The sequence below is a fragment of the Mus caroli genome, chromosome 5, assembly GCF_900094665.2.
Source record: "Mus caroli chromosome 5, CAROLI_EIJ_v1.1, whole genome shotgun sequence".
Lineage (NCBI taxonomy): Eukaryota > Metazoa > Chordata > Mammalia > Rodentia > Muridae > Mus > Mus caroli.
This window is the reverse complement of record NC_034574.1, coordinates 65,362,088-65,378,710: the sequence shown is the minus strand read 5'-3', so window position 1 is coordinate 65,378,710 and position 16,623 is coordinate 65,362,088. Positions and strand designations below refer to the sequence as shown.

Sequence of the window (16,623 nt, the reverse complement as noted above, 5' to 3'; positions counted from 1 at the left end):
CCCAAAATCCTGCGGCGGGGGTCGTGGGTAGCTGGCGGGTGTCAGGCAACACTGCGCTCCCGCTACCCTGGCGCTGATCCGGCCGGGTGAGGCCTGTCACAAGGGCACTTTCTACAGAAGATCGACCTTTAGTTTCTAACTCTGATATTGAAATCCCAATGTCTAAATCCACGAGATAGGATCAGGGACAAACCCAGTCTGATCTAGAAAACTGCTCTGCTGGGCTCTGACAGTCGTGAGCATAGGTGCCAGGTGCACCGTGCTCTCAAAGCTTAGCATCCTCTTGAATGGATCTCTGTTACTCAGTGCATACTCTGACATCTGTTATTGCACCATTGCTAACTAGAAACAGTGTCTTAGACCGAAGGCACCAGTGAGACCCAACAGCTCACCAGGAATCCGCTGGATCCTGCACTAGTTTTCCTCCTTCCAGGTCGAATTTTCAGATTCTCCTCCCCAGCCTTGCACTTGATGTGACTTCTTCAAAAGGAAACACAATTACTCAAATCATGATGTCTATAAGGAACTAAGGCCAATTATGTCCGCCGTGTTTTGTATGTGCTCTCATGCGTCAGTTCTGACCTCTAATTTCCATGGGACTCACTACTAAGTTGTCTCAGGAAAGAAAAATAGGCCCTGCTTGTCCTCTGCCCTATGAAAAGCAAGTTTGATGTTGTAGTAGCTTAAATGAGCCCCTTTTTCAAATGGCTGGTCCGCATCCCCGCAGAGAAGAAGTGACTTTTCATGGTGCACAGCATGTAGCTGGCTTAGGAAATCAGTTTCTGCTGGGGAGAATGTGTACACATACAATACGAGTTTCAAAGACAATGGAGTATTCTAGGAAGAAGTAATATTTGACTCGTATGTTGAGGCAGGAGGGATAATAAGCAATAGACACACCATTGTGTGCATCTGAAAGAGTTGAAGTTAATATCCTTAGAAAATAATTCCTTTTTATGTTTGTTGGCCATGAGTGGATTCTTAGCTAGGTCTGGTGAATGTTCTTGCCCAACCTTAAGTTTTACAGACTTCCCTCCTCCCTTGCAATTATAAAGCAATCTCCATGGTCAATGAACCAGCCAGCACTGTCTTCCTAGATGCCATCTGATGCCAACCTAAAATGTATATGTCTTCACCATCAAAATGGGCACTTTCTCAGTGTATCTTTCATTCTTGTTCTCTGTACATTAAGTTCTTGCCCATTTTGGTTCCTTCGGGGTTTGCTGTGCTATTAACAGGTGTGGAATACCAAGGAAATGGGCAGAGTACTTAAATCCCAGCCTCATGCCTGCTACTAACTTTGTATGTTTCTGTAAGCCATTTTATAATATTTTCATCTGCCTATTTGTCTGCCTATACATTATCTTTCTATCTAACTACATATGTATGGAAGCTGTACCTTCTCCATTCATAATTAGAAAATTTGTGCTGTAGTGTTAGGCTTGAATTTTATGATGGAATTGTGCTTTGGAAAATTAGTCTAGGGATATAAGAAATTGTTCTTTATGTCTATGTAAATTATTTGAGATTTTAAAGATTTATAGTCATAATTCATCATTACTATAGAATTCTGCAGAGAGTACCACCAACACAAAGGCCCTTACTAGATGTGACCTTACCCTACCCCCATTTTTGAGCACCCAGAAACATGGGGCAAAATATACTTCTTTTCTTTGTAACTTACTCTACGAAATGCTGGTATCAGCAACAGAAAATGGTCTGACAGATACACAGGCATTGTGACATATTCTTGCCAGCCTTTCCTCTCTAGGGACATTAATAATTAGTTTTTGGAAACTACTTTTAATATATTAACTCTGATGTGCCTCCAGGTAGAAGCTACTCAGAAGTCTAGCATTCGGTCTTCACAGCTGTCCTGGAAGGAAGGCTTTAGTCTTCTGAAATTGAATTTCCTCATATTTAGGATAGGCCAGATAGATGTCTCTTCTCTGGGTTGTGGAAGTGACATAGCTGTGACCCAGGAGGTATGGGTGCTCTTTCTGGTTCTCAGCACCAAGCTGGTTCTCAGCCAATGGCATATGTCTAGATGGAGAAACATTTACTGTCAGCTTGTTCACAGAAACTTCACGTAGAGTTGTGTGTACAAAGTGGATCCTCTATCTCCCTGTTCTTCCAACCTACAATGTTGTTTTTTTCACACTGAAGTGTGTTTTAACCTTCATTCCCAAGTAAATTGAGTGATATATTCATGAAACCTGTTCAGAATGTCCCATCTCTGTTCTCTGTGTGTGTGTTTGTGTGTTTGTGTGTTTGTGTTCCAGTATCTATTTGAACAATTTCTTTCTCTGTAAGTTCTTCATTCCCATTTTGTATCTTGAAGATAAGGAGGCACATGAAAGTATTGTGGCTTTAGCTTCTTTGTCATGTTTACATTAAGGTTCCATGTATAGAGACATTTATTTCCAGCTGCCTTAAAAAATGGAAACCACATTTTGATCTTGTGCCACTGAGCTTAGCATATTTGAGTGATCAATGAATATCCTCTAAAAATGGGAGATGGTATCTTCTGAAGAAGTATAGGGCCCTTTGATCAAACAACTACATTTGGGGGGAGGGCATCCTATAGGACCTGGGAGGGTTGCAGAGTAGTTGGAAGAAAAGCGGGATAAGAAATGTACTTGAAAGAAGATAGAATGATTTCAAAGTAGATCTGAGCCATGTCTGAAAGAGTGGGTGACGCTAAACTAGCGAGCACATTTATCCTCTGTTACAGATGGAGAGTGGTGTTTGGCCATCTTACTAAACTGCAGGCTTGTCTGTCAACATTGGTTTTGTTAATATGAAGTTAACCATATGTATGGAGAGAATACTATCATAATTTCTCTGGAAATGATATGGTACCCAGAAGAGATGTTCCAGTTTTTGCTGAAAAATGTCCCTCCTATTTTTTTCCTCCATTAAAAGAGAGTGAATCATTTCACTAATTTCTGAAGCTTGTGAATTTTGTGTTTTAAACATTAACAACTTTAAATTAACTCAAAATACTAAATGGTTCTTAAACCAATTCAAGAGTATAGAATAAAATGAAGAAGAAAAGCCTCTCAAAATTTCATTTCATGAACCCATGTCAACATTTTGATTTATGTTAGAGTAAGCAGACAAGTTCTTGGGGTGGTAGAATTGTGTGGGTCATGGATGAGATGGTGTCTATCAGAACTGACCATGAAGGAAAGCAAGCTCAGAGGTTCCAAGGTGACTGGGAAACATGCTCATAGGCTGGATTGCAGATCCGAGCATCAGCGTATGTATTTGTTAGACTGGTTTCTGTCATCAAGTGCTGTTTTTACTTATTAGATTATAACCACCATTCCATAGGATTCAATGGTCTTCCAAAGCATTTCGCATATCATAGAGTTAAGCATTCTATTGTCTGTAGTCATATGCTTAAGTCAATCTTCACTGCTGAAGGCTTGGGTTTCTGTCTTTGAAAAGTCTAAGCTACATATGATCCATGTACACAAATCTACATCCATGTCCAGGATAATCTTCTTATGATAAGTTCTTTTAAGTGGCATCGGAATGTCAAAGAACATGGATATATAAACACCCTGAAGCATATTATCCTTCCCAGGTAGGAGATATACAGCAGCTCCCTACCGGAGAATTGTCTACATTTTTTTCAGGAAACACCTGTTCCCCCTTAATCACTAAGCTGATTTCATTGTTGTGCTGACATATACTTATGTGCATAATTGTCTATGTGATAGTTGTACTATAGTATAGCTGTAAGGCATATGAAGTCCTTAACCTGGCATGTTATGTAAGCTTATAGATACAGATTTCTTATTCGACTTCTAACTGTGAGTGTCTCCACTTCCCAGGCACCTGCATGAACATCACTCACAGCCAGTGTCAAATTCTGCCCTACCACAGCACGCTGGCACCTCTCTTGCCAATTGTCAAAAACATGGACACGGAGAAGTTCCTCAAGTTCTTCACGTACCTCCATCGCCTCAGTTGCTATCAACATATCCTGCTCTTTGGCTGTAGCCTCGCCTTCCCTGAGTGCGTTGTTGATGGCGATGACAGGTATTTTGGAACCATATCATTCAGTGATAAGAGCGCAGTTATTCTGGAGACAAGAGGAACAAATCATCCTGTTATTAACTTTCCTTTTTTATTGCTTTTAGGGGGGAGAAGGGACCCACATCTGTCATAGTTAATTGCAAGTCTCTGTATTTAGAAAATCCAGATTCATGTTTTACGGGAAGAAATTATCCATATTTTAGTTGATGCTTTCAGGGGACACTCAATTGCTGTTTCACTGAGAGTCTGACAAGGGAAAAGTGTACTCAAAGGTATAGCTGAAATGTTCGTTAGTGAGGTTTTTTAAATGGAGGTATGCAAGGAGGGGTAGTAGGGGGCAATTAAGTAATAAGAAGTATCAAGGTCTCACGATGAGACAATGTAGTCCTACTGCCAAAGGCTTGAAGAGAAGGCAAGGTTAGAAACTTGTAGCTAAGAGTGAGGGGAAGGGATAGGTACCCCAACTCCCTTCTCCAGTAAATCCTTTCTGCCAGTAAAGTTACTCACCAGCAGGGCACAAAAACATCCAGTACAATGGATGAAACCCAGAATCTCATTAAATATCATCAGCTAAGAAGTCCAAAAATCTTATTTAAATCAATTATGTGTGGCCTTCAGGGTGGTTTTTCTCATCAGCATGGGGATCTAGTGCTGGACTGGGGAGTAGATGTGGAGGGACAAACAGAAACTTTTCAATAAGATAGAGATCATTTTCCATAACAGTTGATCAACCCAAATAATGTCATGGTTATTTGAAGCATTTGGTATATTCGTGCAATTTCAAAGTACATGCTAAGTACCTATTTAAATATAAGATAAATTATTTTCTGGATTGAAATGTTAGGAACTTTCCAGAATAGTAATTCAGATATGACTCCATCCCATGTTGTCTGTGACAATTTCAGCAGTGTGTGAAGTGCCCTAAGCATCAGAGAAACACCTGTTACTTTGGTTGCAAGATGTGGCGCTGCCTTTGTATGGAGGTGGAACAGAAGCAGTAGAGGCAGAGGTGTGCAGAATTTGATGAAATTTGAATGATCAAGGTGACTTCATGGTACACTCACAGAGAGAAGGTGAATTGGATCTTTCCCATGGGTTAAAATATGAGATGCCTGTGTGGGCTGTTGTTGTGAGTCAGTGTGAGTGCTTGTCTCGCTCGCGGAGATCCCAGAACTACAGAAACAATTGAAGATGGCCACCAAGCAATGGTTTATTTTCCCAGAATGTGGCAACACAGTTGGTGGTGGTATTCATTTTCTTGGGTTGCTTTAACCAATTGCCACCTGCTGGGTGGCTCAAACAACAGAAATGTCTTCTCCCTTAGTTCTGAAAGCTGAAAGTCTGGGTGTCGGCAGGCTGTCTGGTTCCCAGAACTCTATGGGGAGAATCCATTTTCCCTTTTGCCCATCCCATTTCCCATTATTTCTGTTCCTTTGTCTTGCGCCCACATCCCACCATTTTTGGCCTCTGCCATCACAGAACATGTCCTGACTGCCGACACCTCTTCCTCTTCTGTCTCCTATAAGGACACTATCATTGGATTCAGGGATCACCTAACAGTCTACGATAATAGCTTCACGTCCAGATTCTTAATTGTAGCCCACAAAGATCCTATGTCCAATGTGTTCTAGAGATTCCTGGTTCTAGAGATTAAGATGTGGACCTCTCACTTCGTAGCAGTGGTTGGGAAAGCAGGCTAAAGGAGTTGTGTGTCGTGACCTCGTCATCCATAAAAAGAGAAATAATAGTTACACTGATGTTAAAAAATTAATGTGAGTATTTAATGACATGTCGGGCTTGGGACACTGCCTGGCCCTTAGAAAGAGCTCAATAAAGGTTAGCAATAACTCTGAAGTGGTGATTTGTGAAGGACAAGCAGAATTAATGAAGTGGAGACTACAAAAGTGTACTTCTAATGTGTGTGTGTGTGTGTGTGAAGAATTACCAAAAAAAAAAAAGTAAATAAAGCAAAATTAGATGAAATATGAAAGGACTTTGGAGCTCGATTCTCATTATGTTCCTGTTTCATTTCCAAAAGTTTTCACTAATATATATATATGTATTAGATTAACTCCTTTGTGGGTTCATGCATGGACACACAAAGAAAATGGAAGGGAGTGTGTTCAGAGTCCTGGAACCGCTGGGTCCAGCATGGCGACCCTCTTTATTCTAACTCAGTTCTGCCTGGGTAAACGCTTTTGAGCTGCCCACTCTTTTCAGGGCACTTTAAATTAAATACACTTCCCCCCGACCTGATTTAGCCTTTGATAACTGTACCAGTATGAGAGTTTTTCCATTTGCTGTTATAATGAATAATAATTTACAGTTACTTTTCAAGTGTTCTTTGGGGACTTATCCTATTTTTATTATTATATTTAGTTTTTTAATTGTACTTTTAGGCCATGCTTCCTGCTGTCATTTAGCGTGTACATGGGAACTGCAGCCTAATTTAATAAGCATAATAAGTTCAGCAAAGTAAATGTATTATATAAAGCTATTATAAGGTCAACAATATTTTTCTTGTGTTTCACTATTCTGTATCATCTGTTATAGGCTGTATTATTCAAATTAAGAAAAAGTGTTTGTTTTCCAGCCTAGAAAAAAATAGCTATTTAATAACAATTAAAATTTAATTTTAAAAGATTATAGTGAGATATATAAACAGTATAGTTTTTAAACCTGATTCTTTGGAGACCACAGTTACTCTTTGACTACATTGTATGTTGAAACAATGGAATTTAATTGTCTTTATTTTCAACTCTGTTTGCTTTGACCAAATGGGTATGGTTGTACTGCAACAGGGTCTATTGAAAGGCAGGAGAACATATGGATTCAGTGAAGCATATAATCTAAAAATATAAAATTTTAACTGTAAACTAGTGGAATGGTTCTAAAGTACGTAGGTTAGAATATATTTCTTAAAAATATCAAGTAGATAGCAAATGTTGGTTAGTGTTTAGATGGCATGTTTGATTTCCCCAAATGGACAGTGTGTGTGTGTGTGTGTGTGTGTGTGTGTGTGTAGTAGTGCTTGTTTGTGGAAGCCAGGGGTCAACCTCAGTATCATTCCTCGGGAACCAGGTGCCATGGTTTCTGAACCTGTCCTTGGTTTGGGACTTGCAGAGCAGACAACCTAGGCAGTCAGTGAGCTCCAGACGTTCCCCTGCCTCCACTCCTCAGGGCTAGGCTTACAAGCAGGAGGCACCCCTCCCACTTGGGTTTTTTTTTTTTTTTTTTTTAAACACTAGTTCTATGAATTGAGCTCAGATTCTTGTGCTTATGTGGCAAGCACTTTTCTGGCTGAGCTATTTCCACAGTCTAGACTAGAACTAACTTTTTAAGTGTAACCGTCTTTAGTAATATAAAGTTATACAAATTTAAGAAATAGTAAAACCTTGCTGAGACTAACCCTCCCCCTGCCCCCCCCCCCGCAAAGTGACTTACAGTTCTGATCGTGCCTCCCACTTTCTTATGACTTATAGGAGGTGTTCAGGATCTACCCTGTCCAGCAGATAAATTCTTTGTAAATCGCAGTTGTTGTTGATGGAGTATGTGACTTTCTGGGCTGATAGCCACTTGATCCCGTGGTTAGAAATGCCAGCTTTCTATTTTTCTCATCGTGATCATTTAAGAACAGAATAGCATTTGAAATGTAAATGAAGAAAATATCTAATAAAAAATAAATTAATTAAAAAAAATAAAACCACAAATTGACCGAGATGCCATCCTTTTGTGGCTTTCTGTTAGACTTAGATTTCAAACTAAGCTCCATGCCACAGCTTTTGAAGTCCTTCTTGCCTCTTTAGAGTCATGGACCCATCCTCACCTTCAGTGACCTTCCTTTCCATTTCTCAAACAAACAAATAACAAAACACAACCCTGAAACCGTCTTCTGAACAGCCTTGTATGTGCATGCTGTTCTCTTTGCCTACAGAGGCCTCTCCTCTCTCATCAAGGCCGTGGCTTCCAAGTCTTGGGTGGCGTGAAGCCCTCTCTGAACACCTGGGTTCTCTTGTTTTCTCATGGCAGCCTAGTGATGCCCCTTGTTTTCACCATACGTTACCCATTTTTTATTTTATTTTATTTTTTGATTTTTTATTAGATATTTTATTTACATTTCAAATGTTATCCCCTTTTCTGGTTTCCCCTCTGAAAGCCCCCATCCCCTCCCTCCTCCTACTCACCAACCCACCCACTCCTACATCCTGGTCCTGATATTCCCCTACACTGGGGCATAGAACCTTCACAGTACCAAGGGCCTCTCCTCCCATTGATGACCGACAAGGCCATCATCTGCTACATATACAGCTGGAGCCACAAGTCCCTCCATGTGTACTCTTTGGTTGATGGTTTAGTCCCTGGGAGCTCTGGGGGTGCTGGTTGGTTCATATTGTTGCTCCTCAGCTCCTTGGGAGAGACTTTACATCTTAAAAGCTGTATTTTGTCACCTTTGACTGCATTTGGAAAATTAGGATTAAAATTGTTATATTAAAAATATATAGGTCACTGGCCAAAGAAAGTGGACTCTGCTCCTATTCGTAGCTAAGTGTTCCAGAGTTGTTTGCAGGTTCCTTACAAGGGTGTCCCCCCTAACTTGGAAGCAGTGGTCTAATCTTATATGTGCCTGTCACCGACTGAGTAGTCAGTCAGCCAAGCATAGTACACATCCCTTCAATGCCAGATGACATTGGTAAGACTCTGTCTGATGACTCAAAAAGGTCCAATGTGTAGGGAATGTACAGTTGAATAATTCAGGTTGCTTTTTTATTTTACCGGGTTATAAAACTGGAGAATCAGGCCAGCTAAAATCTTTCGGAAAATGTCTTTTCCTGTTGCTGCCGATGTCTGGCACTCATACCCAGTTCACTGGGGTAGTTCCTTCAGTCTTCTCTCCAACAGTTCTGGGTATCAACTGTATATGAGTACAACATAAAGATAGTGCTTTTGATTGTATTTCTTGAGGACCCTGACCATCGGTGTCAATGATGATACACCAAAATCAGAACAGCTGCAAAGTAATGCCACAGTTGCTTGTTACTTCTGATATTTGTTAATGTCTTACCCTGTGGGTCTTGGTAATTGTGACAGATTCTAAAGTTAGCCAGTGTCCCCAGCAGTTAGAAGGCGTGTCTTTTGGTACTCTTTCAGGAGCCCTTTTGTGGCTTTGTATTATTCCTGATGGCTTAAATCAACACCTGGCATTTCTTTGAAACACCTCTCCGAAGATCGAAACCCCAAAGTTGTCAAGTAAACAAAGCAATCCATCTGTGGGTGTTTTATCTGTTTTGCAGACATTTTCCTATTATGTGGGAAGTGTGTTAAAACTGGGAAGCATGTGGAGATTTTGCAGTTGTGAGGGAAAGGGAGTCTGTAGGGCAGAAAAGATTTGCACCCTTGTCCAGATCACTCAGCTGAGGAGAGGACACTGTGGTGATGGGTCTCCTTCCACATTTGCTACTGAAAGTTTTATTCCCAAGGGCACCTAAGTCATCCTTTGTGCATTTCAATAATTTATTCAACAGCTACCTGTAGTGTTCCCACTTGTATACTAGGGAGACACTGAAAAGAAAATGCCCAGAAACCATCTATTGGCTCTGTAGAGCTTATATTATATTGGTGGGCGGTAACTTTCTCCGAAGAGAACAGAAGGGGATATAAGGAGAGGAGCTATATGTGGGGGACCAGGAGGAAGGAGGGCTGCAACCAGGATGTGAAGTGAATAAATGAATAAATGAATGAAAAATAGCAAATAAATCAATAGATGGTCAGTTTAATGACATGAACAGACATGAAAATGATCTTAGTATGTGATCATTTTTTATTCTAGTTCAAGAAGCCCACATGAGTAACTTTTGCTTGAGTGGAAATTGCAACCACTTTTCTTCCATGGACTGTGACATGCTTTTGCTTCGATCCAAACTATGTCCTTCTGAAACAGCCCCCTGAGTTGCACAAACAGCCACCCTCAAAGCCTGCTATGGCTACATTCGCTGATTCTGAGTTATACAGCCTCCTACCGGATATTAAGTTAATAGTAGTTGAACCATCTACTCAACATGCCATCATGTTTCCCCTCTCTACAAGTATTTGTTGCGCCCCCCAGTTGGATGTGGGGCATGCAGCTGTGTGCAGGCTAGTCTTCATTTACTCCTTCATAGTCAGTTGCCACATGCCTCTTCTCCAACTCTTCCCTAGACACTGTTTTAGCAACGATCAAATTTGGGCTCTTTGTTGGGTTCATGCCTGGAGAGCCACCAGTAGATCAGGATGCAGAATAGGCAGGTCACCTAGTGGCCACCTATTATGGTCACCTCATATTCCTCTATGCCAACTTGCACATATTGGCTGCATCTTATGTGAAAGAACATGGCTCCCATGTAATAGCCTTCCCTAGATGGCTCTTCCTAAATTCCAGCAATTATTCCCTTTTTCTTTAAACTTAGGTGTTAAGAGCTCCTGGCCCCCACCGTACTGCACTAACCCTTGTTGTTATTAGGAATCACTGCTTTTGTCAACAGTTTTTTTCATGGAATACTATCCCATGCTCCAACCTTAGTGGGTCCTCTTTTCCATGCTGGACCCATGATTATTACAAATAAAGACAAGATAATCAGAGTCTTAGTTGTTGAGTTTCAGATGAAAGAGAGTAAGGAATATGGTGACTCCTTCCATTATCTATTTTCTGGTGGAAGACTATGGAAAAGACCAACCTTCACTTGTACACTTCTTCATCTCCATGCCCAGTGCAGGTAGAGACCAAGTTAGCATTCTGTCTTTCTTTTCTATGGCATGTTATGTTTGTTCAGTCACTTGAGGTGCTGTTGGACCCTCACAGTGGCACGAGGTGACCTGTTGTCTTGCTCTTTCTAGCAATAGTGATGAATTCATATTCTTGCATTATGCTGGCTCATATGTGAAATCTTAGGTAAAGATGCTAGGGCCAGTGGTTGGTCCTGAGATCTCCTTTTTAAGTTTTAAATTTTCTTGTAACAGAAAAGGAGAACATGGTCTTAAGACTCTTTAGACATGAACAGTGTCTTCCTGGCTGAGGAAGGGTCACAGTTCTGGGAGATGTCTAACTCTGACTTTGTGAGTATTGATGCTGAACAGTTCAGTTAAGAAAGGACAAAGTAGGATTGTATTAAAAATTACTAAGTCTCATCCATAAATTGCACATTGAACTCACTAATGTGACTTTTGCAAAGTGATGTGCCAAGGAAAACTGTATCATTACCAATAGCTGGGTTATGCATTATCACACTCTCAATGGCGTAAAACAACTCACATGGAAATAGAAACCTCGGGGTTGTGTATCTGTCTCCTCTGCTCTAGAGTCTCACAGTGCATATTAACATATTGGCTAGAGCTGAGGTCTTATCGGAAGGCTTGACTGGGGAAGGATCCATTTCTAAGTTCATGAGTCATTAGAAGAGCTTCCATTTCTCAAGGGCTGTTGGAAAACGAATCACCTTCAAAGGCAACCATGCATGTGGTCTCCTTAATATGTATGGCAATTTGCTCTGTCAAAATCAGCAAGAAAGAAAAGAGTGGGGGTGTAAATAAGACAGAAGTCATAAGCATATGTAGCTCAATAATGCATGACATCCTATGAGTTTCTGTGGTTGGAAGTAAGTTAAAAGGTCAGTACATAATCAAGACAAGGGCTTCTGCAGGCAGGAGCTGTAGAAGGCAGAGATCATGGGTAATGTTTGAAGTTTTCCCAGGCACAAATCATCCTCCCAACACTCACCAAAAGAGTTTTAAATATAAAGTTATTAAAAGTACAAGTTGACGGCGGCGATATGAGATTTTGGCAATAGTTTAGCAGAACATTTAGCTCAAAGACATTGTACTACAGTTAATTTCTTATTTTTTCTGAGTATAGTTATATGAAATGATTATTTTTAGGGTACCCAAAGGAAAGCACCCAAAGGGCACCCAGTGGGGGGTGGAAGGGGTGATAACCAAGAGGCTTCCTCTGCTGTGAACCTTGTCAACTACAATGACCAGTGTGGTAAGACATGTCCATGCAATAGTGGCAAGAATGCTATGAGGGTAACCAGCTGTTTTCTGATTGAATTTAAGGCCTGCTCCATAGCATGGAACTTGTGCTTCCAACTGTAAATCTGGCCAAGAATTCTGGGTTAGAGAATCACACAGGTCCCAGAGGTGAACCTACCATTATCATTCTTTTCAGAGGGCATGCTATCAACCAACCCTCAACTTTGTATCGCTATATCCAATAATTAGTACAGCTCTTAGACTTCATCAAAGAAATTTCTTCATGTAGTAGACAGTGGCTAGTTCTGAAACCCACAACTTATCAAAAGGCAGAGAAGGAACTAAGTGGTTGTGGCTTAACCATGGATGGACCATCTGCTATCTATCATGGGACCATCTGTTATCTATCACAAACACCCAGCCAGGGCTCAGGGACCATTCTGTTAAAAGGGACAGAAAGACTGTAAGAGTCAGAAGTCAGAGAGGACCAGAACAAAACAGTGTCTGCTGGACTTAATACAATCACTGTAGTCATGAACCCACACAGCAGCTGTGGCTACCCACGCAAGATCAACATTCTAGCATAGAGTGTTAAGGGGATTCTTAAGATCTTACCTTGTTTGAGGATCTGTGAACATTTGATGTCTTTCGGGGAAGGGAGAGTCAATTTTCCTTAATTGTCTATAGTAGGTCAAGCACACTCTAGTGGATGGCCCCAAATTCAGGACAGCACAAATTGGACTTAATAGCTTATTAAAAACAAAAGGACAGATAATTGTTGGTTAGGAGATGATGATGAATCTGGCAGGCATTAGGGGGAGAAGTGAGGGATGAATTTGATCAAATATATTGCATGATGGTGGTGGTGGTGGTTGTTGCATGAAATTCTCAAAGAATTTATATGAAATATTTTTTAAAAGTTTCTCAATTTGATGGAAAAAGATGATTTATAACTCTTAAAAGCCTGCTGGTAGTATAAGTTTATTTTGGTATCTCTAGCTATTTAACAAATTTACATTTATGATGAACATTAAAATTTTCTAGATAAACATCTATATACTTTTAGATGTATCATAATAAAATTTCCTGGAAATAAACTCAGTAATGAAGTGATAGATGAAATGAACAACATTTTTCGTAGATTAATTATTTTAAAACATCCTTCCTAGTAAAAATACTACAAGTCCTTATTATCATTGTGTGGTTACATGTTTCCAAATTAATCAAATGTGTCAACAAATACTTGAAGAGGTACATCAGAACTCTCTGCCTTCACTTGAGTTGAAATGCATCAGGGACTTTTTTTGCACCTTACCAAATGTACTTCACATATCAACTAAGAACAACCACCCATCCTAAAATAGTCATTCTGATAATCAAAGTGGTCCTTCCCTTTTGCCAAGTCCTGTTTTTCAGTTGCCAGTGTGTTGTTGCTTGGATATAGATCCTTATATTCCAAAATAGTGTAGCCTGTCTCACCACTGAATTCCATGTGATGAAAAGTGAAACACATCTGCCCGTCACAGGCAGCTGAATTTCAGGCAAAACAAGAACAAATGGCTCCTCATTTGTTCACGGTTTGCAAGGATTCGTAGTTATTAATACTCTACTCCCAGCTCACATATCCCTGCCTAGCAATGCAAACAAAACTCATGGGTCTTGGTTGGTTACACCTCTTAGAAGACTTATTTAGAAACACTCTAGACATTTTCCTAGGCACTAATATTAGAACAGATGCTCTAATGGTATTTTAGTATTTCTATACATCCCCAGCTCAAGCCTTGAGAAAAAAATGTCTGTTATTTCTTGTAGGTCAGCAAGACTGATAGGGTTATCATGGCCTCAGTGCTCCTCTGAGAAATACTTCTCTTAAGAATGAATTTTAACTTACAAAATGTTCATAATAAGAGAATTATGGAAAATAGACTAAACTCAAGCTCTTCCAAATCCTTCACTTTTTAAGTGGGGAAACTGAGTCTTGGCCTGAATGAACTGTTGGCTCAAGGTCAGATAGTAGCAGATTATCCACGGGAGGGAGGGTCTAGGGAAATGAGCATGGTAGAGGGTAAAAGTCTATGACAATTGGTCAGTTTCTAAGTTAGAGTCTTAACTTCAGTACATGAAAAATGACATGGATGGTGAGGGAAAAGAAGCCTCAGAACTAAAGAAAAATTTGAGAACCACTGGGGAGACTTGTCCACTCTTAACTCTACAATACCTAACTATGGTGGTTTGAATGAGAATGCTGGAATATGCTCACGTGTTTAAATACTTAGTCTCCAGTTGGTGGAACTGTTTGGGAAGGATTAGGAAGCGTGGCTTTGTTGGAGGAAGAGTGATAATGGGGGCAAGTTTTGAGGTTTCAAAAGCCCACGCCTTTCCCAGTTAGCTCTCTCTGCCTTCTGCTTGAGGATCAAGATGTGAGCTCTCAGCTTTTCCAGATACCATGCCTTTGTTCTAACATCATGGACTCTAACCCTCTGAAATTATGATCTCTAAATTGTTTTCTTGTATATGTTGCCTTGGCCATATGTTTTATCACAGCAATAGAAACACTGACTAAGGTACTACTATATTCCTGAAAGGCTATCAGGGCCAATTCATGCTTTATGTATGTTCTTGACTTGTTCAAATGCAATCTTCAGTATTAAATTTGGTTACATATTAAACAGAGTTTTTATTATTTTTTAATTTTTTAATTTTTTATCTTTATTCTTTTATATTTTATATTTATTCTTTCACTTATCACATCCAGATCGCAGTTTACGTCCCTTTCTATCCTCCCAGACCTCCTACTTTGTCCCCTCCACATCCATTCATTGTATACCTTTAGAAAGGGGCAGGCTTCCTTGGAATATCAACTGAACATGGCACATCAAGTTTCAATAAGACTAGGTACCTCCTCTCATATTAAGGCTGGATAAGGCAGCTCAGTAGGAGAACAACAGTCCCAAAAACAGGCAAAAAAAAAATCAGAAACATCTCCCTCTCCCTCTGTTAGGAGTTCCAAAAAACCACATAAGCTATACAATTATAATATACAAGCAGAGGGCCTAGGTTAGACCCATTCAGGCTCCCTGAATGTTGGTTCTGGCTCCATGAGCCCCTATGAGCCCAGGTATGTTGATTTTAAACAGATTATTTTAAAAGATAATTTTAGCATAGCCTTTTGTTTTATTTGTTGTTTTTTTCAAGACAGGGTTTCTCTATATAGCCCTGGCTGTCCTGGAACATTCTGTGTAGATCAGGTTGGCCTTGAACTCACAGAGATTTGCCTGCCTCTGCCTCCACAGGACTGGAATTAAAGGTGTGTTGCCACCACTGCCAAGTTTTAGCTCAACTTTTAAAGAAAAAAAATTGAATTATTTTTATTAGAATGTCATTGTTGAGAGAGGCACAGTGGTGGAGGCATGTAATACCAGTTGCTTGGCAGGTTGACCACAAGTTCAAGGTCTGTTCAAGGCCAGCATAGGCAACTTAGTGAGATCTTGTCTCAAAATCATGACAGGGAATGCCAACAGCATGGACAGTGCCTCGAGTATGAAGCCATCACTAACACAGAATGTAAGTGTTGAGAACTTCTTTTATATGCGGATCTCTCCTCAAAGGCTCTCAAGGATCATGTCAGATCCAGTATAACCTGCTAGAGGGCAGGTCACATTCTGTTTCTGTATCTGTGCAACTAATGGTGTGTGGTGTACAAGCTTGTTTGGTCAACGGGTTTGAAAAGTCCGTTTATTACATGTGTAATAATATTATTATAATAGACATTGTTAGAATATATATAGGTAAAGGCCTGGAGGCTCATGCACCTCCTTTCTCTCCCTCCTCTGCTATTGTGAAGCTGGTAGTAAGAAATGTATGACATTTGAATCTGCCCCAGAAGCTTAACAGGTCTGTTCTTCTCAGAGAAGGTTTATGACAGAGCCAATATTGTACAATTCTATGATATCAACATCTGAAATTGTTGTTTTGAGGGGACTCAAACAAAGTTTCCATTTCAGAAAACATCTTCTGTTTTCTGCAAGTCCTTTGAAATGCCTTTTGGTGGAGCCTGACAAGGATATAAGATACTGTGAGGCAGAGAGACCAGGCATTTGAGAGGAGACCAGTCCACGGCCTTGACATGGCTAGCACATGAGTTAAAATCCCCAGAGCAAACCTGGGATCTGGGAGTGTTTGGTTACATACAGAAAGGCTGAGGACAAGCACCAGGGGCATCACTGCTTTTCCTATGGACAGATGGTGACTCACATTTCTTACTCTGTGGGATACAAAACAGAAGGCAGATAAGATTTCTTTCTCTCTCTCTTTTTTTAAAGAACACAAGATTTTGAGTTGCCACTTGATATATGAGGTTTTCATGAAGGCCAGGGAGAATAAAGAATGACTTTCTCTATTTGCTTCTGAGAGATTGTTGGATTTTGCAAAGGAAAGATAAAAAGTTAGAGCAGCATGCCCTTTCACCTATTTTTGCTCTTTCTAATACTGGCCTCCCTTTCTTTCTTTCTTTCTTTCTTTCTTTCTTTCTTTCTTTCTTTCTTTCTTTCTTTCTTTCTTTCTTTCTTTCTTTCT

General features: G+C 40.2%; 1 protein-coding gene across 3 annotated transcripts in view; it reads left to right on the top strand.

Moving 5' to 3' along the window:
• Corin (corin, serine peptidase) overlaps window positions 1-16,623 on the top strand; it is a 201,519-nt gene that overhangs the window by 66,692 nt on the left and 118,204 nt on the right. For all 3 annotated transcript variants that reach the window (XM_029477597.1, XM_021163653.2, XM_029477598.1), the window contains one exon: window positions 3,843-4,050. In XM_029477597.1, the coding sequence (XP_029333457.1) occupies window positions 3,843-4,050 (208 nt within the window). The remainder of the gene's footprint in view (window positions 1-3,842; window positions 4,051-16,623) is intronic.